We start from the raw sequence: 24,857 nt of genomic DNA on the forward strand, positions 1-24,857 counted from the left end.
CATGATGTTGCCTCTTCAATTTGGAGCCATTACGTAGAGAAGCATGAGCCGTTAATGAACCCCAAGTGGACCATTGTACATCAAATCTTCCTATGTTGTGCATCATTGACGTCTATCCTCGAGTGGCAAGTCTTATCCGTAGCCCATGGATACGGGCTAACACTCGTCGCTCGGGATGATAATAAGACGAGGACGGATTTATCATCTCTATCTTAGTCTTCGAATTTCATCATCACCCTCATATCCATCTCGATTCTCGTTTTTCGGGTTCGGGAAATCCCCAAACTCGAAACCGTGGAGATTAAATCCACATCCTCGCCTCATCTCAATTTAAAAAATTATAATTGGACAGGACGAAGGCGGGTTCGAGGATTCCCCGAACCAAAACTTATTATTAATGATAATATTATTATTTGTTAAAATAATAAAAAAAATTCTTCTCCATATTACTATATCTCTAGAGTCAATAATTTGATATAAGGAACTACTGAACTCAATCACTTGTTGTCGCTACTCTTCAGTTTTCTGTTGAGGTCTATCCTGTAGAGGTACTCAAATTGGATCAGTGGTCGATTTTTAGGTTTCGTCGTAGACCTAATTGGTTATTTTCAATTACGTAAATCAATAGTTCAAACCGCACTAAAAAATAGGGCATTTCTCAATTTTATAGAAACTTCTTTACCAGATGAGTAAGGATGCAGCTCCGTGGACCGCAAATAATATTAATAAAATAATTATTGTGGTAGGTATGGGTCCGCATGATTTCAAATATTCAAAAATCTTCGAACTCGAGAAAATCGAGGATCTCTGTTCCCGACTCTATCGGGTTTACCTTACATGGCTGCGAACTCGTGAAAAAAATTGTCAATCCCTAATTGTCACTTGATGCCAGACATCAATGTAGGGAGATTTGATGTACAATAGTCCACTTGGGGTTCATTAACGGCTCATGCTTCTCTACATAATGGCTCCAAATTGAAGAGGCATTATTAATCTATTTTTTATTATATATATATATATATATATATATATATATATATATATATAATTTGATAGTGAACCCGTAGGAACAATTTTCTTATTTCTTTTTATCTATTTTTTATTTAAAATTATTTCATAACATTATACATTTAGCGTTTTACCAAAAATTATAGTAGACATATGTATCGAAAATCAAATACCATATAATGTAATACTTTAGAACTTATAATAATTAATTATATATCTTGAATATGATGACCATCTGCTAGTAATAATATTGATATAAGTAAGAAGTCGTAATTGTCTTATTAGTTCCATCCCTTGATGTAAAAATTTAAGAAGATTGGTTATTTTTAAGATTAAAAATGCATGTAATCAATATATATGCAATTTTTTCAAGTAACACAATTTTTTTCCTGGAGAAGAAGCAATGACAGTATCTGGGGAATAAACATCGACTAACTCTGTGCCAGCAGCTGCGGTAAGACAGAGGATGCATAAGAGATCGAATTTTAATATTTTGAATAGAAAAAAATGGATGTTTTAAGAGTTTCATGCCATAATAATTAAATGGACCCGTGATAGAATCTATTTTGAGAAAATAAAAGGGGCAATAATGAAGGTGATTATAGTTGAATTGACAAGAGGGAAAATCCCCCAAAGATTTTATTTATTTACAAGAGTGAGACAGCAAGAAAATTGCCAAATAAAGTTTAACAACTCCACCAAACATCCCCATTGTTGGCAACAAGCATGTGAACCTTCACGTGATCTGCTGCTAACTTTATTTATTTACACCATCACGAATTGATTGTACTCTGTCCTATGAGTTTTGTCAAGTACAAAATCATCTGCTCTATATTATTTATTATTCTATATTTGTATGTATTATATGATTGAACTTTTGATTTTTCGGTATTTGATAAATAAATACACTTATGCAACATATAGATGTAGCATAGAGTGTAGTTGAGGATTTCGTTCTTGGAAAACTACTTAGTATATCCTTAAAAAGGATACTGGTGTTAGAGTATATGTCTGGTAAGTCGATGATTGGTTAGGGAATTTATCGACTTAAGTGTAACAAACAATCTTTATTTTAATATAATTTAACTTTTTATGATTTCATTTTACTTTATATGTATATCTATGCAATCAGCATAGATAAAGTCCTTGATTATACTTTAATACAAACCAAACGTAATTCGATCTCGAAACTCATTTGTGAACTCTGTATATTCTAAACTCGTTTCTAGTAGATTCAGTTATCTAAAACAAAGATAAAGGTCGTTTGAGATTGAGACTAGCATATGTGATGTTGTGTACCGTGTTTCATGGTAAGGACATAGAGATGTCCAATCATGCAGATGTGTAATCATATGATGATTGTACCGAGCAACCCTCCCTCAGACATTCCAAGTGGTTATCATTCATCGAGAGGAAAAGTATGTGATTGTGATTGTACATGATTAGTCATTACGACTCGGGACAACACTGAGCCTCTACATACTAGGATTGTACTTTGACTCGTTTACCGACTCCGCGAGGGTCACAAGGTGGCGAGGTTGGGTACACTTGCGAAATGTGTAGGAGACAGTGCATGTTAGTCGGTAATTCACCGCTCACCTACGGGTGTGAATATTCTATGTGATCTAACAAAATAGTAGTGCTAAAAATATCTGGCCAGAGTGTGAGATGTGTACATTAGGGAAAGAATTCCCTAGTTGTGCATGCGATGACACTATGAATATTTCATGATTGTATCACATAGCTATCGGATTAATATGCAACCCTCAATGAACCAATGGTTGCAGATTCGATCGAGATATATGATATAAAAGGACTGTATTGTACGTTAATAATAACTGATTGGTTCTTGCAGGCTGTATCAGTGATACCTAGGGAATCATGAGCCGATACTACTAGTCGCTCTTACCATGATTCGATGGGTTTAATCAGAAAATCATTTCTGACATTCTCATGATAAAATGTTGGTGCATGTCCGAATAAATGAAATTGTACTGAATCACAAAGAGTTGTGAACTATGGCTAGCTGTATCCCTGAACCATTGAGGGTCACACAAGCACTGGTTTACTAGTTCCTGTTGAGATAATAAATTCAATGAGTTGAATTTATAAGAAATAATTTTGGTATGATCAATCGATAAGCTTATAAATAAAGTTTATAAAAAATTATACACATTTTAAAAACATGACTGCTAAAACAATCAAAAGAAGTACACATGCCTTATTTAGACATTGGTGATCTCAAAACTAAAGTGTGATCATAATAACAAATAAGTTGAAATTGTCACATCGATGAGGTTATATCGTCGATCGGGATTATGATGATATTAATGTAATGTGAGCATGGATCAAGTGATTGTAAGAGTATAAGCTCATCATGCTAATTTATTAAAGTTCAAATGAGTTTTAATAATTAAATTATATTTTAATGAATTAAAATATAGCTAATTAAGTTTTTATTAAATATGGTTTTGATTTATGTAATATGAAAATATTCATGATACTATTATTTTAAAACTTGCACACAAAGAAAATAAATGCATAATATTCTCAAAATTTTTGTATTGATTCGAGATTGACCATGAATGGAATGCAATAAGAATCTTTCATTAATTTAATTAATTGGATTAATTAAGTAAAAGAAATATTAGTATTAAAATATGATTTTCTTATTCTTAATAAAAAAAATGTAGCATTCAAGACGTTTAAGGAATGATAAGAAAAATTTATTGCTCTCAAAAAATCTCATTTTTTGCAAGAAAAATTCGGCTTATAATATTGAGTCGATTTCTTCTTCTTCTTCTGTCTATATGCAAAATATCTTCTAATTTTCTAGTGCAAGTGAGAAGAGGAACAAGTAATCCGGTCGTGGACTTGATTCGGAGATCGAAGAAGGAGATTTGAAGAACGTACGTAGAGATTTATAACAAGAGCTATGTCCGCTAATACACGAGTAGTTAGAGTCAAGTGAAAATTTCACTAAAGATAAAATTTTCTAACTCCTATGAATGTTTATTTAATTTAAATCATACGAGTGTCCAAATAAAATTTTGAACGTCAAAATAACATTTTAAACTTCCGCTGTGTTTTGGACATGAGAAAAACGATGAACCAACAACTGGATCATGTAAGTAATATATTTAATGAAAAGTCAACCACATATTTAAGGATTCAACCACTTTGGTTTAACATTTGTTATCCTTGCTTGGAGAATTGTATTTTATTCTTTATTTTTAAGTTATTGGATCATGTAATCTCATGTCTGTTATTGGACCATGTAAACTCATGTCTAGATTGATATTTGATCAGAACACCAAACCATATCTGGCTAACATAATAACCAATGGGAGATTTATTTGATAATTTATTCAATTTTGTTAGTTTAATCATGAACTCTTCACCAGTGTTAACTTGAACTTGTTTGAGCACTCTTTGTAACCAAGATTGCATGACCATCCGCAAGAACTATATAGAGACTTCGACCAAGAACGTGCACAACCAACTTACTCACGCACACAAGCTCAATCACAGTACACAACAAGATTACGTGGTTCGTCCTCTTTCAAGGCCTATTGGTTATCCCAATAGACGACCACTTTATCCTGCCCAATTTCAAGTTCTCTGATGAATCCTTTCAACCATAAAACTTCTTTGATGGCTTTGATGATAGCTATAAACTTTGCTTCAATGGTTGATAATGCCACCACTGATTGGAGTGTAGCTTTCCAAGTAATGGCAGTTCCAAACATAGTGAATATATAGCTTGTTAATGACTTTCACGTGCCCAAATTTTCAGCAAGTCTGAATCCACAAATCCCACTAGTGGACTTTCTTCTTCTTTGTTGTGTTTAAATTCCAGCCCAACATTTGCTGCCCCCTTCAAATATCTAATCACCCACTTTAGTCCCTCCCAATGAGAAGGACCAGGATTTGCCATGAACCTCGATACCACATTTATTGAAAATGCTAAGTCTAATATGCTACAAACCATTCCATACATAAGACTCCCAACACCACTTTCATATGGAACATTTTTAATCCTCTCATTCTCCTATCTATCATGTGGAGCTTGGCCTTTTGAGACCTTCAAAACGTGGTCCAAGTGGAGTGGTTACTGCCTTGGCCTTCTGAATGTTATATCTGGTCAAGACCTTCCTTAGATATTGTTCTTGACTTAGGAACAAGTTCTTGTCTACTCTCTGTCTTTGTATGTCTATACCCAGAATCTTTCTCGCTTTCCCTAAGTCTTTCATTTCAAATTGGGAGTTTATTTGTTGTTTCAGAGTTTTAATCTCTGACATGCTGCTACGAGCAATAAAGATGTCATCCACATATAAGAGAAGATATAGGGTAACCTTCTCCTTCTTTAAATAGACAGCTGTCATATCCATTTATATACATCCCAATTTCTCTCATGTAATCAAATTTCTTATTCCACTGTCTAGGGTTTTGTTTTAGGTCATAAAGAGATTTCTTTAGAAGACATACATTGCCATGATTTTCTGTAGTGACATACCCTTTGGTTCCTCCGTAAAGATTGTTTCCTCAAGCTCTCCATGCAAGAATGCAGTTTTAGCATCAGATGTAATTCTAAATCAAATTGAGCGACCAAAGCAAGTATTAATCTTATTGAACTACGTTTTACCACTAGGGAATAGATTCCATCTATTCCTTCGAGTTGTGAATAGCCCTTGGCAACCAATCCTTTGGCAACGAATCTTGCCATGTATTTTTGCTTCTCAGTTCCTGGATTTGAGTCCTTGAGTTTGTAAATCCACTTGCAGTCCAATATTCTTTGATCCTTAGGTTTATCAACTAATTTCCAGATCTCGTTTTTCTTTAATGAATCCATCTCCTCATCCATTGCATTAATCCATTTCTGTCTTTGTTGGCTCACCACAGTTTCCTTATAAGATGTAGGTTCCACGGTCGCCACCTTTTCAGCTATATACAATGCATACCATGTTAGATCCACCCGTCCATGCTTCTTTGTTGGCTTAACTTGGTTCCTTTGTCTGTCTCTGACCAGCATGTATGTTCTCATGTCTTTATTTGGTTCCGCTCCTGTTGATGATCTTGTTGTGCCAACCTCTGAATCTGTTTGAGTTTCATAATCATTCACACGGGTATTCTTTTCAGGCTCGACCTCGACTTGTGATTCCTCACACTCCATAGCTTCACTTTCTGGTTTAGTTTCCTTCAAAGCATACCCCATTTTTTACTAATCAAACTAGTGTTCTAAATGGCGGCTAGGCACCACCTAGGCGGTTGCGACCACCTGCCTATGCATGAGGTGGATGTTTTAGGGGTCCCAAGCTATACGGCATTGGGGAGGCGGGTCGAGGTGGCGGGCTAGGCAGGCAATCAAGATTTTTAAGTTGCAGTCAACAATTTTAAAAACATAGTCAACAATTTAAAAACTTAGTCAACCATTTTAAGAATCTAGTCAAAATAAACTAATTTTAAATATCAAAACCCTAGCACATCTCACTTTCTTTACTTTGTTTTGGTTTTCACTCTCTCAACTTGCAAGTCTCAACCACCAGGCATTGCATATTTATTATTTATCATATTTTTTTTATAATATTTCAGATTTTATGATTTCAAAAATCAATTTTTTTCCTATTATTAATTTTTTATTTTATTGTTGATTTATTGTTGAAGATTAATGGAGGAAAAAAATAAACAACCGGAATTCGAATTTAAGCCTAAGTCTAATGATATTGTTTGGGAATATGGGATGTTGCATAATAAAGAGAAAATAGATTGGATCACATGCATGTTGTGTAAGAGGTTTATTAAAGGAGGAGTTTATAGGATGAAGTATCATATTGCGAGTATTGTGAGGACAAAAACAGAGTGAGAGACTATCTTGAAATTAGCAAGAATAAAAAGCGTCAAATGGTGGAAGAACTAAAAGAAAAAAAGGCGGAGATAAACATATGTGTTGATTAAGATGATGGTGATTGTCAAGTGGTGGAAGATATTTGATGAGAAGCGTAAGGGTAGACTTGATAGTCCTTTGCATCATGCCGCGCACTTATTGAATCTGTTTTTTTACTTCAAAGATTCAAGCATATCAAATGACACCAATGTCATGAATGAGTTTTTGATCAATTGCGTTGAGATAATTTTTGCCACTGACGAGGACATGTAATCTACCATTGCTAATGATGAATTGCTGAAGTATAAGAGTAAATGTGAACAATTTAGAAGAAAAATGACAGTCGCGGCATATGAGAAGGTGGATGTGTACCATGACTTTGACCTGGTTAAATCTTTTTTCCTTTATTTTTATTCATGTCAGTATATGTATTTTTTATACCCAACTTTGGTTTAATTATTTTTTTTTCCTCTTTGCTTTTTTAAGTTGGATGGTGGTCCAATTATGGTGGTGACACTCCAAACTTACAAAAAATGACAATGAGATTGATTTCTTTGACAAGTATTTCATCGGGGTATGAAAGAAATTGGAGTTAATTTGGAGGAATAAATATTGAGAACTAATTCATAATATATCTTATCTATCATTTTTTTATTAATAACAATGGTTTTAATTTTTTAGATACACACTAAAAAGATGAATAAGCTACGGACATCAAGATTGAATGATCTTGTATATGTCAAATTCAATGCCAATCTTATGAAAAAGAAGAGTAAAAGAGAAATGGGTGGAGATTTGCTTCTACCCTCTCAAGCTAGTGAAGCTCAAGGTTGGCTTGTTATGATGGTGATGAAGATGAGGTCGAGCCACGTTCAAGACTTGCTTGGAAAATGGTAGTGGAGGCCTCGGGAGCGGATGAAGTGCTACATCCCAGGAGGAGTGCAATGAAAAACCCATTAGAGAACCTGAAGAAGATTTAGATACATCGGATGAGGAGAATGAAAAAAAAATGTTGACTTTGAGTCCAACGATGAGAGGATCATGAATGTAATAGATAATACATATGTAGATGATTTGGAAGATTAATTATGTTTAGTCTACTACTTGTTCTAATTATGGATAATTGATTGAAACTTTGAAATTTAAACTTAATATTTTGGTAAATATTATTTTGTTAGCATAATAGCATTAAAATGATGATTAATATAATAGCATTAAAATGATGATGAATATTTTTAATTGCACATTATCTAGATTATATTATATTGTATGAAGCTTCTTTATGCTTAAACATTATTTAATTGCACATTTTACATAAAAATGATGACTATTTGTGATTACATTGCATGATTATTTATGAATCTCTATAAAAAAAAATTACTTAAAAAAATTCAACCGCCTACCGCCACTGCCTCCGCCATTTACAACCTTGAATCAAACACAACATTCCTTGAGTTAAAGCATCTCGGTCCTATTTTTTCCAGGTTCCACACCTTATAACCTTTAGTACCTTCTGGATAACCATGAATATACACCTCAAGGCTCGAGCATCCATCTTATATTGCTTTACATGTACATAAGAAAGACATCCAAAAACTTTTAAACCTTCATAATCTGCTGGTCTGCCACTCCATGCCTCCATAAGTGTCTTAAAACCTATGGAACTTGATGGACACCTGTTGATTAGATAATAGGCAGTAGAAAGTGTCTTAGGTAACTTTGAACTTAGAATCATGCACCTAACCTTTTCTAGTAAAATTCTATTCATTCTATCTGCAATCCCATTCTGTTGGGGTGTTCCTGCCACTGTGTTATGTCTGGTGATGCCGCTCTCTTTGCACAACTTGTTAAACTGATCGACAGATACTCAAGTCAATCATCAGTCCTAATGTGTTTCACTCTTTGACCAGTTTTGTTCCCCTGTCAATAGCCATTCTTTAAATCTTGCAGCAGCCTCATCTTTGGTTTTCAATATAAATGTCCATAACCTCCTTGTGAAATCATCTATGATTGTCATAAAATATCTTCCTCCCCCATGTGTGGCAGTCCTTGAAGGACCCCATGTGTCCGAGTGTATATACTCTAGAGGTCTTTTGATGGTATGTTTTACCTCTGCAAAACTAACTTGTTTTGATTTTCCCACATAATATTCACAAAGCTCCATATTCTGGATTTCGCCATCACCTGGCAGCCTCTGTTTGGACGACTTTTGGAGCACTTTCTCACTTAAATGTTCAAGTCTTTGATGCCAAAAGTTTGTCTCGTCTTCTGATTTGTGTGCTACTGCCGTTCCGCCAATAACTGTATTTCCTAATAAGAGATACAAGGAGTTTTCGATCACTACTTTCATTACTACCGGTGACCCTTTCACTACTTTCACAATTCCTTTCTAGGATTTGAATGTGTAACCTGTTGAATCCAATGTACCTAATTATATCATATTCATCTTAAACTCTGTTACAAATCTTACATTATTTAAGAGCCTATCCACCCCATCACGCGTTCTTATCCTAACAGGGTCCTCTCTTTTAATCCTACAAGCTTTGTTGTTTCCTAGTAGGACTAGTCCCTCGTCAATATCTATTAGTTCTTCAAACCATGAACGAACACCCTGAATCTATTATTTGAGTCTTCCTTTGTTATCACAAGAGCTTTAGCTAACTCATTACCATCAATACCACTGATGCTTCACCATTAACTGAAGACCTTTCTTATTTCCATCTATTCCGTTCGGGGCAATTTCTTTTGAAATTACCTTCTTTGTGACAGATGAAGCATTTGAGTTTCATTTGGCTCTTGGATCTTGATCTTCCTCTTTTAAATTTTGATGTTTCTTTTCCGGCCTTCCCCTTGTCATTATAACTTCTCCTGAGGATTCAGTGCCTAATGCAATCTTCTGTAATTGCTTGGTTCTTATTGTGGATTGAACTTCCTCAAGTGTAATTGTTTGTTCTCTGCCATATAAGATCGCATCCTTGAAGTGTTCATGGGTTCTCGGCAAGTGCATTCAGGAGTATAAGAGCTAGTTTGATCTCTATATTTTCAAGATAATCTAGAATCTTGATAAATTCTTCAATTTGATCTTCAAGACCCTGATCTTCCTTGATCTTGAAGGAGTAGAGTCCCTGTTTCAGATACAACCTGTTTGCTAAGGACTCGGTAATATATAGAGATTCTAATTTACTCCACACAGCAGCTGCATCCATTTCCCTTGCTACCTCCCATAAAGGTTTATACCTCCCGTAAAGGTTTATCACCAAGCAGAGAATGATGGCATTGTGTGCCTTCTCTATGGCTTCCTCCTCATCTTTTATTGTACTAGACATGTCGCGCTTTAAGGAAGCCTTGTTGAATTAGTATGGCTCTCATTTTGATTTTCCACGGGGAGAAAGTTCTTTCTCGTGAATTTTTCAATATCACACTCCATCGTTCTCATTGATGTCTTTTCCCACATACAATGCCACTTGTCATTTTAATGGACTCTTCACCAGAATGAAAGCCAGTAATTGATCTTGTTTGAGCACTCTTTGTAACCAAGATCTCTTCTATTTGCTTTTCCCTGTTTTATTGTGATGTGTGTTCTGTGTGCTTCTGTCTTTTGATCGTATCCCTCGGTTTTTCTTCTGGTTGGTATCTCTGGGAGCCTTTTTCTTGAGGATGAAGATCTTTTTAGGAAAGTCTCTACCCTAACCGTTATATCCAATTTCCGATTTTTGGGCTTCTTGTTTCTTTATGCCACTTCGTTTATCAAAACCTCCTCACTCAATCTTATTGGGTTTTCCGTTCATAAGCCCAATACCCTCCAAGTTCAATATTGGAGAAACCCATACTACAAATTCAAACTCAGGTAAAGAAGTATTACATTATATATTATGAAAAATTAATCACTTTTTAGAAAAATTAAATAAATATAAAGATTCTTCGTATATACAATATTCAATAAATTATAAATAAATCTGTAAACAAGTGATAGCTGTGGCACATGATTCGTTATATATTCAATATCCAATAAAAAAACAAGTGATAGAGAACAAATGATTTGGCACCTCAGTACATTTCCTCAGATTGCAGATAAAAGAACACCAACTGGAATAAACAAACAAAGAGATTTCTATGAGCAATACTATTACCACCCCCATTAGAGCACGGAATTCACCGAGTACCACAAGATGCTATAAACATGAAAACAAGTGTGAACTAATCTAGTGATATGCAAAATTGGAAACGCGATGACAGCCATTAAGTAAACTGGATACTGGAAACAAATAGTAATATAGGAATAACAGAAGAATCATGCTTCACATCTTTCAAAACAACATAAACAAAAATACAAAAGAGAGTCCAAAAAAGGTAAAAATCCACTCGAAGGTCTCTTAAGTAGTAAAAAGACAAAACACCTAAGTGTTGGTGGCTCTAGTGTAAATCTGCTGGCTTGAATGAACTGACACCATTCTGATCAAACCTTTAGCCATCAATTCTCTAATGGCCCTCCTTGCCAGTGATCCATTGATCTGTGAATACATATTTGGTTGGATCAGATGTAATTAGTGCAGTCTATATAGCTAAACAAATTTTTATCAAGAAATTAAACTGTAGCAAAATGGGTAATCAGAACACAAGGTTTCACATTGACACAAGAGCTGCCAATCATTAAATCAAGAGCCTGCAAGACATAAGAATATCATGCCTTTACACACTAGGAAAATGGGTGACCAAATCACAAATTTTCATTTTGAGACGAGGGCTGGATAAAACTATTTTCTATACACGTACTTGAGCTAGACAAGTTTATTAACTAATATAAATCTAGAAAACTTCCATCCCAACTGATGTTGAACTTTGTATTCGCCAGGAAGAATTCAATAAGACTCCCAAACATACCACAAAACCATCTATCAAAACAATTACATGGTCAAGAGAGTTTCAGTTAACTACAAATCCTACAGGAGTATGCATAAAAAAACAAAGGAAGCATCTATAAAAGGAGAAAATAATCCAACTTATGAATCCAATCCCTACTCTGTCAAAGCAGAAACTGTTCAATTAAAGAGCTAATCATAAAGAAATATTCGAAGGTAGCATTCATGCAGGAATTTGAAATATTGCAACCACAAACCAAGAGAATAGGTTCCCAACAGTCCCCATCTCCACATCCACGTGAACACTAATTAAACCATGAAAAACCACATGGCCAGGATCGCCACAATTAGTACATAGCCAGCAGCACATTCCAGGAAGCACAAAAATTAAACACAACCGAATCCAGAAAGATTTTTAGAGAAAACAAATGGTAACAGAAAATTCATGATGCTAAAAAGAAACTGAAAACAACTCATAAATCAAGCACGCAAGTTATCGCGCAATCCATCTATCCAAGAATGAATAAACTCACTCTGAGACGGTCGGAAAGAACGGAAGGAGTGATGAGCTTGTACTTAGGAGCCTCGGACAGCAGTTTGTCGTAGGTCGCCTTATCAAACATCACCATGTTGTTCACCTTCTCCTTTTGCTTACCCTTGCTCCATTTCTGCAAATGCAACATATCCCCAAATCAAAGTTTATTCTTGGGGCCACGTACGGCCAATAACACACGCACACCGCGCAGAAAAGCAAGAATAAGCAGTAACCTTCTTCTTCTGTTTTCCGCCACCGGACTTCGCTGGCTTGGATGCTGGCGGAGGAGCTTTTTCCTTCTTCGGCGCCTGAAAAAGAAAATAGAAACATGATTAACCAGAAATCACAAATGGGATTTCAGCCTGTGCAATTCATATCACCGCCTTACCATCGGAAAATGAAGCGTAGGAGTCGGTGGAGAGGCGGCGGATAATCGTAGCCAAAGGCGGAATGAAGAGAGTACGATTAGTGATCGAAAACCTAGTTGGGGGTTTTATCTTCTCTTCTCCCATTTGGGCCATAAGGTAAGCCCAATGAGAAGCCCAAATTGCGCTAAATGTGGTTCTCTGAAAATGAAATGTGTATATAATAAATTAAAAACTAATTTATTTTGGACAAACACTTATGTGAGACGATCTCATGGATCGTATTTTGTGAGACGGATCTCTTATTTGGATCAACTATAAAAAAATATTAATTTTTATGCTAATAATGTTATTTTTTTTGTGAATATCGATAGGATTACCCGTCTCACACATAAAAATTCGTGAGATCGTCTCACAAGATATTTATTCTTTATTTTGTAATGAATTATATCACGAATACATTCTTTTAACAGTATATTGTATCGAATTAAATAAATATAAAGTATAATTATAATATAAAATATTTATCATTGTAATTTTATATTTTTACTGCTTTATTAGCAAATAATATTTAGTAGTTAATTTAAGCAGGATAGTTTCAAAACAATATATTTTATGTGTCAAATAAATTAAACATACCTATATGTTAAATGCTTTTTTTAACATATAGTGTGTAGACTTCTCCTAGGAAACGAAATTTATTTAATTTGATTAAAAATAATTATAATTTTAGTTCTAAATTTAATTTTAAAATTGAAAATTTACCTGTTTATGCAGCTCGATTTCTCCATATGAGTTGTTTTTGATAGAGTGTTTCTTGTTTATTTACTGGTATTTTGATCGTGTGAGAAGATTGACTCGTTTTATATTTACAAAAATAATATTTTTCTGGTATAAAAAGTTATATTTTTTTATGAACCGGGTCGGATTAGAGATCTGTCTCACAAAATAGACACGCAGCTGTATTTGGTTGGTATGTTCCATAGCAGTATTTTTGGGGTTTTTTTTAAAAAAAAAAAACAACAAAAATTTTAAATCTTATGATTTGAAACTCCCATTTTTAAGAGACCAAAAAAATTACGTGAGACGGTCTCATAGGTCTATTTTGTGAGACGGATCTCTTATTTGGGTCAACCATGAAAAAATATTACTTTTAATGCTAAAAATATTACTTTTTATTGTGAATATCGATAGAGTTGAGCCGTCTTACAGATAAAAATTCGTGAAACCATGACCTACTCTCTCTAAGAATTGAATGGGGAGCACCCTCTTAACTCAACCTCTTTATTTTCTAAATTAAGCATAACGATAAAAAGGATAAGGGACATAATCAAAATGTAATCCGACTCTAAATTCCCTTAATCCAGCGTGTTTATACCGTGTGCTTGTATCGAAGGATTTTCGAATCCTACCAATTATTCTTAAACACAACGAATCAATTTTAAATAAGTGAAGGATCAAGAATATTGTGCACTAATCTTTGCCTTTACACATGTAATAATAATAATAATAATAATAATAATGATAATAATAATAATGGGTTTAATCTCTTACTATTTATTAAGGCTGAGTAGGTTAGAGTAACTTCCTTGGTCTGTTTTTTAAAATACCTAAAATACCCTTCACCCCACTCTCTACATTACTAATTATATATATTAATAAAGTGTTAAAAAATAAAAGCAAGTTACATGTAGTTTAGTGGATAAAGCCTATGTTTCTTCATCATGAGGTTGTAGGTTCAATTTTTACTTGGGCCTTTTTTATTCTTTTTTAATTTATTTTTTAGTCCATATATCAAAATTATAATGTAGTCACTCATTATTTCTTATAAATATATTTTGATCCTTATTTAAATATAAATCAAATAAATTATAAAAACATATCGTACAAGCACGCAACGCGGGCGTCGTTGTACTAGTTAATTAATTAAGACAATGGGGTTTTGAGTTTGATTTGTGCATCTTTTTGTCTTCTTTGAATTGGATTTTTTAGAACCATAAAAAAGTGATTTAAGATGCCCTATTATCCATTGTTGGAATCCTTATATTTGATAGTGACTCTAAATAGTAGAAGCAAAGAAAAATTATTTTTTCTTTCTCATTTTTTTTGTTTTTTTAAAAAAATGTTATGGAAAAAATGTGAATTTTGTTTAAAGTATCTTGTGAGATATTCTCACGAATCTTTATATGTGAGACGAGTCAACCCTATCGATATTCACAATAAAAAATAATATTCTTAGCATAAAAAGTAAGACTTTTTAATGGATGACTCAAATAAGATATCCGTCTCACAAAATACGACCCGTGAGACCGTCTCGTATAAGTTTTTGTCATACTTAAAATATGATTATGGTGTCTAGCTTTTGAATCCTTAGCATTAGGATGTATTATTTATGTTTGGGAAAAAGGAAAATATATTTCCTATTTGGATAACTCATATAAAAATATTATTTTTTATTGTAAATATAGACATAGTTGATCCGTCTCACGAATAAAGATCCGTAAGACTCTCTCACAAAAGACGTGCTCTTCTTTTTGACTTCTTATTGATTTTTTTTCCTAAAAGATGAGACAAAATACTTAGTAAGAATATTTCAAGAATACTTAGTAGGAAAATTCTTAAATTTATTTCAAGAATATTTATATTTTTAAATAATTTGAGTGTTCTAAATTTGATTTACTTGTGTCTCAATCACTATAATTACATGCAACAATTTAAAATTATTTCTTTATAAACTATAGGACTTGGAGAAGCAATGCTTTTGGAAAGGCATGTCTCCCACTACCACTTGTGATTCCATTAGTTGGATAAATGTTGCCAAAGTGGCCAATGGAGCCCAGATAACTGGCTCGCTTGGGGTTAAAAAGCCGCCTCCACAAAGCCCAATTATTGCTAATGGGCTGTAAAAGTGGGCCCACGACTTTTAATTATTCAACGGTTGGATTCTGCAAATTTTGGGGTGCTTTTGCAGTTGGATTTAATTAAATGCAAATTTGCAATTAATTTAATTCAAATGATTTTCCCGAATTATAAGTGTATATATCACTAATAAATTGGTGTTTAGGGAGACATTGATGAATTTAGTTATTGACCATAATTTTACAGTTCACACACACATATATATAGTTTTGATATGTTGTTCATCTATCATGCCCACTTCTGTACTCACCAATGAAATGAAACATATCTAAACTGTACATTCAGATTAAACAGAAACAATAAAAATTATGGAGACAATATTCGAATTTGTCAAAGAAATTATATCCAACTAACGAATTGGTGTGATATATTTATATCCAACTAGGCCCATAGTTTCGGAATTGTATGTGAATTAAGCTCGAGAAAATGAGGTTTTGCAATCACTGACTCAAACCCATTGTCGAATCGTACTCATCATAATATAGAGGTACTTAATGGCAAAACGGGCCAATCTGGTTTTTCACAATAAATGTGATATATGGAACTGTTATGAAACGACTTATTAGTAGATTAATAGATCACTTCGCAATGTCATATATATCACACATCTTGGATCAATCCTATAGATATGTAAAATACAAGATTTCCATGTTGGCGATATTGCTCGTGTATATATATATATATATATACATATATATGTATGTATATATTTCTCCACTCAATTTGTTGGAGTCATAATTAAAAGTGCGTGTTGTGTTGGTTTTCTTTACCAAAAGGAGATAATAGGTTGTCTAGATAATAATGGCATTAAAAAAAACCCAAGCGTGGTGCTAAAAATCAAACGTTAAAAGATTAGGAAGGGCCGATTTTGTAACACACTTTTTCCTTGCCACTTAGAAATCATTCAACCACTATTTAAAGAAAGGCAAAAACTTGTGTGAGACGATCTCACATGTCGTATTTTGTGAGACGGATCTTTATTTGGGTCATCCATGGAAAAATATTATTTTTTATGCTAAGAGTATAACTTTTTATTGTTAATATGGATAGGATCGACCTGTCTCACAAATTAAGATCCGTGAGACGATCTCACATGAGACCCACTCAGAAAGAAAAGAAAATAAATAATTTCAAACTAACTCTTTATTTTTCTCAATGAAAAAAATAAAATTATTTCAGAAATCTCACCATGGCCATCATATACATTCTACTTATAAAATTACTCTTATTTTTAATAGTAGAAATGGAATATAATAGTAGAAAATGGTAGGGGTGGGCAACGGTCGGTTTGGTCCGGTTTTACTCTACAATGGTTCGGTTTTTCGATTTTCGGTTTTGAATATCTCTAGTCCAAAACCGAACCATTTTATTACAGTTCGGTTCGGTTTTTTTGTAGTACGGTTCGGTTTATACGGCCGGTTATATACAGTTAGTTAAAATTTGTTACAAAATAAAGTTATACGCCACTTTATGTCATTAAAATCTAAATCATAGTATTTTTCAAACATTTAATTTGTGAGATTTAATTTTTTATATAAAAAATTAAAGAAATATATACATAAAAGAAAAAAAAAATCGATTGGTGAGTGGTGAGAAAAAAGAAAAAACGATCAGATTGAAAATTGAGAGTTAATGATACTAAGTTCTTAAATCTTAATAGGCCCATTATACATAAAAAAAATCGTATACTTAACAATAATATGACCCATTATACATAAAAACCTTATACTTAACAATAATATGGCCGGTTCGGTTTTTCGGTTTTTTCAGGAGTTAAAACCGAACCGAAAAAACCGAATTTCATAAATTTTAAAACAATTACCGACCGAAAAACCGATAAAACTGAACCATTTAAACCGAATTATTCGGTTCGTTCGGTTTTTTTGGTTTTTCGGGTTTTATGCCCACCCCTAGAAAATGGAGTTTAAATAACCTTAATTAGTCATCAAAAGATCAATGATTGAATATGTATCATTTATAGTTTCTTTGTTAGTAAGGTATAAAAAGTTGACCCCCACAAGAAACAAAAATAATAATTCCCATCACAAAAAGAAAAGGTCAAGAAAAAGATTAAAGCCGAATGAAGAAAAAGAAAACAAGTTGGAAAAAAGGTGTGACTTGTAAGTTTGATAATCCAATTAAAATAGAAATATATTATATTTATGTCAAAATAGTAGCTATTTTGCGATTTTAATAATTTTTGTCGTCAAGTTTCAAATTTAGTCATTTATCTTTAAAAATTTGACAATTCAAGTTTGAAGTGCTGGTGTCAGCCACATATCGACATTACATCTACGTCATATCAATGACTGGAACTGTAACTTGACACTATTGATAAAAAAAAAAAAAAAAACAAAATATATGATAAAATTGCAATTTTCACATATAAGTTCATATTTAAATATTTTAGTAATATATGGATTATGTATTTTACAATCTAAATAATGGTTAATAATAATTTTTTATAAAAACCGTCTCCCATGATTTTTCAACCAAGTACAACTGATGAAAGTAAGGGAAACAAAAAAAAGGTAGACAGTATCTATTATGTTTATGGAGTCTATAAATACCATCATCCTCTCCAAACATTGTCGCTCCAAGAGCCTAAACAATATGTGTAGAAATAAAAGAAAATCGAGGGTTCAGGCCAAAATCTTCTCGTTCAAGTGAAATCCCTCGAAATTTTTTGAAAAAAATTAACAAAGAAATCAAACCCTCAAGTTGTTGGATCCAAAAATGGACATGTTCAAGTTTAACGACGTAAGAATTGAGAAAGCGAACATCTCGAGGTATCGAAGACTTGAGAGGATGGCCACTTTGTTCAGATTTGTGGAGCTGTGCTTTTTCTTGATCATCATCTCCAAGTTCTCCAGTAAGTTCCCGTTGTCTTTCCAATCATCCAGCGAATATTTCAGGGGTATCTCAGTCAAGTTGATAAGCCCGCGATTCGTTTTCGTGGTGGGAAACGTTATTATACTCGTGTTGTTCTTGAAATCCGGGGAATTCGCAGCCAAAAATGGCGGAAAACCCTCAGATCTTTACGAGGAGTACGTGGAAAAATGTCGAAGGGATCAGGAAACATGCGTTACAGAAGAGAAGATAGCTGCAATAGCAGATCATGGTAATAAATATGGTGTTTGTTCTGATGAAAGGAAGATACACCGGAGTTGTTCTGATCAGAATCTCGCGAAAGCAGCCACGCATGTCAACCAGCTGAGGCGGACCATGACGGAGGAGTACAGGAAAAGTGCTGCGAATCGCCGTGGTTCTTCCAAGCTGGAGGATGATATGAGCGGTGAAGAGTTCCGGAGAACCGTGGAGGCGTTTATAGCAAGGCAGCAGAGGTTTCTGAGGGAAGAAGAGGAGGAAAGTACTTAGAATTTTTCTTCTCTTCTTTTAATGTTAATTGTAACATACTGTACAAGCTTGTAAGAGTGATAGCTCTAGTATACCTTAAAAAGTTGTAATAACTTGTATCGTGTAAATAGGAGTATATCTTTATATCATAATTTGGATGTTATATTCTATAACGTCTAGTCGAGACTGCGAATTTTGATCGAGAGATGAAATTATTATTTTCGAAACTTATTTTTTCGTGTAACGACGACGACGATGATCACGCTCCCACATGCCTTCCGAGTTCCAAATCCTTCTTGGCTGAAATAAAGCCGAAGGTCTGATGGTTGTCGGGACCGACAATTACAGGTAAAAAGACAATCTTTGACGAGTTATATCGTAAAAGAATTTTATAGTTTAAAATATTTGAGTTCGTGAGTCCACTTTGATGTTTTAATTGGATAATCTTAAACTCCCAGTAGCTTCATGGTGATGAATCTAATGATCCACGAGATTTATGCCATGAAAAGAGTGGAAAAGTCAGCAAATTACTGGTACGATAAATTAAGACCAAGATTGGTCATTCGTGAAGGATTTCTAATACCACTGAAACAAGATAAATTCACGAAAAAAGGATGGGGAATACGATTCTAAATCTTGTTCTACAAGCATATTGTTCTTTATGACGCGGTGTTTACAGTATGGATTTTGGAATTTCAGACTGTCAAAGGAGAAATTTATTCGAACTAGATGCTCGCCTTGCTACTCTGGATTCCGAGTCTTTAGCATGACGAAAAAGAGTCACCTTAAGAGCTACGCCCCGGCAGCGAGTCGCATACACGACCATTCAGTTGTTTCGTGGTGCTCCACCCCAGTCAAAATCCCAAGAGAGGCTCGCCCGGTGCGATCAGCTAGGATCAGAATGTTCTTATATTTCATTTAAGAACTTGGCTAGTGGAAATGATAATTGAAAATCGATATTCCATATTCTTTTTTCCCAGAATTTATCTTGGTAATCACTCTGAGTCTTCATCCGAATTGAAAGTTTAATCATGGGAACTGGAACTTTAAGTAAACAACACTGGATTTCTCTCCACAGGAGAATAAATTTTAGCAAACGTGTTCCAAAAATGCAATTCAGACAACCAGAAAAAATTTTAAAATACAGCGTCGAGAGCAGAATGCCGCCAAGAAATCAATCAGGATCCGAGATTGTTTTCCACTTGAATGCTGTGAAAAATGACAACACACGCACGTTTTAAAGGCCTTCAAAAAATCTTAAATGGTCTTCAAACGTCTCCCCGTGCCGGATCTTGGACACTGATCCATCATCTTCAACCTAGTAAATGAATCCGGTTTCAGCATGTAAAGAGTGAAAATATTTTTAGAGGATTCACCAATGACTAAGAGCGTAATGAGATGAATTTAAGAAAGTGTGACACTAGCTTACGAACCCAGTATTCGGGTGGACGCATCTTGAGATTGTAAGTCGAAGCCATGCTCATGCAGTAAGCACCAGCATCATGTACGACCAATCCAGTTCCCTAAAAGCAAGAGAAGAGTACAGTGAGACGCAAAAGACAAAGGCATGCTTTATCGCATGAAAAGGGCTAACTAGTTACCCTATCAGGCGTTGGTAATTCCCTATCCTTCCCCAAGAAATCTGCAGACTCGCAAACGGGGCCAACCACATCAAAAGTCGAAACCTCGGCACTTGGAGATGGAGGGGACACCAGTTCTATGTGCTGCAATTAAAAATCAAGTGAAAAACAACAGCTTAGTAAAATTTTGTGGGACATGTTGTGCTGCTAATTCAACACAACGATAAAAAACATGAAGCTTGCATTGTTGCACGGTTTAAAAGATTTGACTTGCAATATTATCATTCAGCTATTGCTTTTGGTACATCTGCAAGTGCTTGATTCTACAAGTTTTATTTTATTGTTTCAAGTTACAGAGCAGGAATCTACGGCAATATCCAGATGGGCAAAAGAAAAAAGTGGATAATTATAAAAAGATGCAAGGATGGGACAAAGAACTCTAGACTAGACCTCATGAAACTCTATATGAACCATAATGAAGGAATGAACGACATTGGATATGGAGTAATTTACCCTAGTAAAACCTAAAGGGGTCGGGTATTATAAAACCTGTTACCTGACCCATACCCGTCCTGAAAAAAACTGAATACCCATTACCCGACCCATACACATGTAACATTACCCAAATCCGACCCAAATGGGTTGGGTACAGGTTGGATGCCCATTCTAATTTCTACCCGTACCCATTGCCATCCCTACCAAGTAATGCATAAGAATTGTGTGATTGGCAAAGAGAACATTAAAAACTCACCTGGTAAGCTCCATACAAACTTGGGCGGATAAGTTCTGCCATGCTGCCATCAATCACTATAAAATTTTTAGTCCCGTTGGTTTTGACCCCGGTTACACGATTGACCAAGCAGCAAGAGTTGGCAATAAGTGATCTTCCAGGTTCAATAATTAGATTGAGATTTCGTGAAAGAACCAACTCCCGAACCTACAAAAGATAGCCCACAAATGGTCATGACACTGAATCCTCACCAACGTTCAGGGATGGATGATGATAAAGAAAATAAAATAGGATCTGAAAAAGAAATTTAGCTGCATTGATATTCTCATGTATAAATTGTGTGAAAATGGTGAAGGAGATTTCATGAGTATTTGTCTTAAAATGATGGAAGAGTCTCTAAATGTATTTGGAACATAAAAGCTGTAACTGAACTTACGGTATCAATAAGGTCTCGAGGAGTCGGAAGAACTGCTCCAGTATGATAATAATCAATCCCCAGACCGCCTCCAATGTTTAAGTAGTTTATTTCAAAACCTTGAGAACGAATCTCGTCTATATAGTTTACCATCAAGACAGCAGCATCTCTAAAAATATCTACCTGAAAAATCAATAAAACCATGAAATGAGAACTGTGAAGCAAATATTAACAGAGATCTGAGAGCTATCAAGAAAATGATGAATAGAAGTTCCCCATAAAACACCGTATAAGCAAAAAGGTACCATGTGAAAATACCTTTGTAATAGTAGACCCGAGATGACAGTGGGCCCCAACAAGCTTGAGTTCATTAGGGTGTGCCTTCACAGCATCTAAGAACCACTGTAGCTTCTCATTTCTAATGCCAAATTTGGAATTCTTATTTCCTGTTGCAACGTAAGCATGGACCTAATAAATGCAAGCACTAGATGTTAACTGGCAAGTCACAAAATTCGTCATTTCAGCTATCACCAAGATTCATAATAACATTAATTGGAAACATATTTAACCAAGTAACTAGGAGGAAAAACTCGAAGTAGAAACCGAGCACTTAGAGGCAGGTCCACACATAGTGACAAATTGGAAATATCCAAGGACAAAAAATTATTGACAGGTCTGGTTTCAAGCAGTCAAACAACCAGATTTGCTTCAGGAATCAGTTCTTTGTACCTGAGGATCAACATCTGGATTGATGCGTAAAAGCACATTAACTTTCTTTCCAGAAATTCTTGAAGCAGCCACAATGTTTTCCAAATCAAATTCACTGTCGATGTTGACAAAAACTCCTTCTTGGGCAGCCAAGACAAGGTCCTCCAAGATTTTCCCATTCCCATTAAAGACACACCTGAAATACATAATAATAAGACACTATTCGGCATTCGCGTGCTTAGCACAATTTCGTTCAAAGCAAGAGTCAAGTGTAGGATAACCAAAAGCGCAACAATCATTCTGCATGTCTATTATGCATTCCGGACTTATTTCATTCTAATTCTACTTTACCCAAGGGAGTTAGAACCAGATGAATGGAGTAACCACAACTATACTAATGAAAACCGAAACAACGCTGGCAATTTTCAAAGGGTTTCATTTTCAAGCAATCGTTAAAGGTTTAATAAGCATTCAAACCAAGATTTCTTAAGCTTCATAGCACTGTTGCATCTTTTTAAGCAATGCAAATAGCAACAGAAAAGAATTAAGTATCCAGATTCAACTGGTCAACCAAAAAACTAGACACACGTGCACATTAATAAAATTAGACACCTTCAAGTGCAATTTATAAGCAAAATGACATCATACACCCAAAATAACTTCACAAGCTACATTGCACAAAAAATCTTTAATCCCTCTAAATAGTAAATAACAATACAATAAAATTTTCCAATTTCTTAATCCATCTTATAATACTAATAGATTCAAAAGAAGTTCTAGTCATGCAGTTTGCAATACAGTTTCACAATCTAGATGGAACAAAATACAATATCATGAAGAAACAAACAATCAAATAGAGAAAAACCTACAATTGCTCACAATAAACCAAAACAAAAAAGAACGAAAAACAATAAACCTTGTAGGATCAAAACCAGCACGGAGAGCCAACTTCAGCTCGTTCCCACTAACCAAAACAGCCCCACATCCCAAACTTCGTAAATGCTCCAGAATCTTGAGATTGTTATTCGCCTTAATTGCATACCCAATAACCGAAGTCAACCCCTCCAAAGCTTCTCTATACGCCTCAACATTCCGAGTAATCTGAGGCTTGCTGTACAAATAAAAGGGTCTTCTTTCCACAACTTCCATGATTTCCTCAACTTTGACTCCCTCACAACACAAGAACCCATCCTCTGATTTCGTGAAACAGTGCTGAAATTTCTGGGTTTTGGGTTCTGCCGGGGACAGAACTGCCTTCGGAGAACGGGCTTGTAGCGAACCTGCGGGTCCTGAAATGGGCCTGGGTTTGAATGGTAGACTTGAGTGTGTGAAAAATAAGTTTGAATGGCGTGGTTTTGGGCAGAGGGTTTTAGGGGTTTGAGAGAGGAGATTTGAAGCCGCCATTGTTGGAAGTGGAGCAAGAACCAATGAAGTGGGGCAGCAAAGACTTGACAGTGTAAATAAAAATTTCCTTTACATCATATTATTTTTAAAACTATTATTAGAGTGTTTATCTGGTTATATAAATCAGACCGGGCTTCTAGCCCAATGGTCTCACCCGCCGGATTAGCTGGCCTCCCACTCTGGGTTCGATCCCCCTCCCCTGCGTGAGTTGTAATAAAAAAAAAATCTGGTTATATAAATAGGCAGTTACTCGTCGTATGGATTTCTTATACAATCTCCAACTCATATCTTTTATTTTTCATCATTTATCTTCTAAAATAAAGATCATCTCTATTTTCAAAAACCTTCTTCAACTCATATCCTCCAAATATTACCAAATACTCTGTTTCTTTAATTTATTTAATTTCATTTCAACTCATATCCTCTAAATATTACCAAATACTATATTTCTTTAATTTATTTCATTTTCGAACACACATACACATACATATAATTGATTGCAGTACTTCAAATGCTCGTTCAACGTCTTTTCTGTTTTTTCTTTGAACCTTGTGGATTATGAATTTTTTGCACTATAGTAGCCCACTTTGGATATATACCATCTGCTAGATAGTATTCCATGGTGTATTCTTTTCTTTGTATGACATAGTTAGCGGTGGGCGCTGCCACATTGGCCAAATTAACAAAGAGATGATATTTTGACAACACATTATGGTCATTGTTTGAACACGGCAAACCAAAGTATGCATGCCATATCCACAATTCGTAATCTGCTACGACCTCCAAAATGATTGTTGGTTTTCCGCTAGACCAGCATATTGTCCAGCCCAACTTGTTGGACAATTTTTTCACTTCCAATGCATAAAATACAGGCTTCCCAACATCCCTGAGAATCCACGTTATTTTCCAATAAGGAAAATCATTGCAATGTCCTCAGCATTGGGAGACCGAAGATAGCAGTCACCAAACACCTCCACCACAGCCCGACAAAATCTTTTTAAATTTTCAATCGCAGTAGACTCCACAATTTTAATATACTCATCTGTTGAATCTGTCGCCACACGGTATGCTAAGATATGCATTGTAGCTGTTA

General features: G+C 34.7%; 3 protein-coding genes across 3 annotated transcripts; 1 reads left to right on the top strand and 2 right to left on the bottom strand.

The window, feature by feature from the left end:
* Window positions 1-11,122: 11,122 nt before the first annotated feature.
* LOC140810590 (small ribosomal subunit protein eS25y) lies at window positions 11,123-12,813 on the bottom strand. The gene is made up of 4 exons (XM_073168433.1): window positions 12,675-12,813; window positions 12,520-12,594; window positions 12,285-12,419; window positions 11,123-11,403 (listed from the first exon to the last, which is right to left on the bottom strand). Exons 1-4 carry the CDS (start codon window positions 12,675-12,677, stop codon window positions 11,290-11,292), a joined length of 327 nt encoding a protein of 108 aa, XP_073024534.1. The 5' UTR covers window positions 12,678-12,813; the 3' UTR covers window positions 11,123-11,289.
* A 5,337-nt stretch (window positions 12,814-18,150) lies between these two features.
* LOC140808942 (uncharacterized) lies at window positions 18,151-19,115 on the top strand. The gene has a single exon (XM_073166335.1). It carries the CDS (start codon window positions 18,307-18,309, stop codon window positions 18,946-18,948), a length of 642 nt encoding a protein of 213 aa, XP_073022436.1. The 5' UTR covers window positions 18,151-18,306; the 3' UTR covers window positions 18,949-19,115.
* An 857-nt stretch (window positions 19,116-19,972) lies between these two features.
* LOC140808941 (diaminopimelate decarboxylase 1, chloroplastic-like) lies at window positions 19,973-23,833 on the bottom strand. The gene is made up of 8 exons (XM_073166334.1): window positions 23,277-23,833; window positions 22,382-22,556; window positions 21,971-22,120; window positions 21,674-21,835; window positions 21,259-21,444; window positions 20,529-20,651; window positions 20,361-20,450; window positions 19,973-20,245 (listed from the first exon to the last, which is right to left on the bottom strand). The coding sequence occupies exons 1-8, from the start codon at window positions 23,762-23,764 to the stop codon at window positions 20,165-20,167; spliced, it is 1,455 nt and encodes a 484-aa protein (XP_073022435.1). The 5' UTR covers window positions 23,765-23,833; the 3' UTR covers window positions 19,973-20,164.
* Window positions 23,834-24,857: the final 1,024 nt, after the last annotated feature.

The sequence above is a fragment of the Primulina eburnea genome, chromosome 13, assembly GCF_022965805.1.
Source record: "Primulina eburnea isolate SZY01 chromosome 13, ASM2296580v1, whole genome shotgun sequence".
Classification (NCBI taxonomy): Eukaryota; Viridiplantae; Streptophyta; class Magnoliopsida; order Lamiales; family Gesneriaceae; genus Primulina; species Primulina eburnea.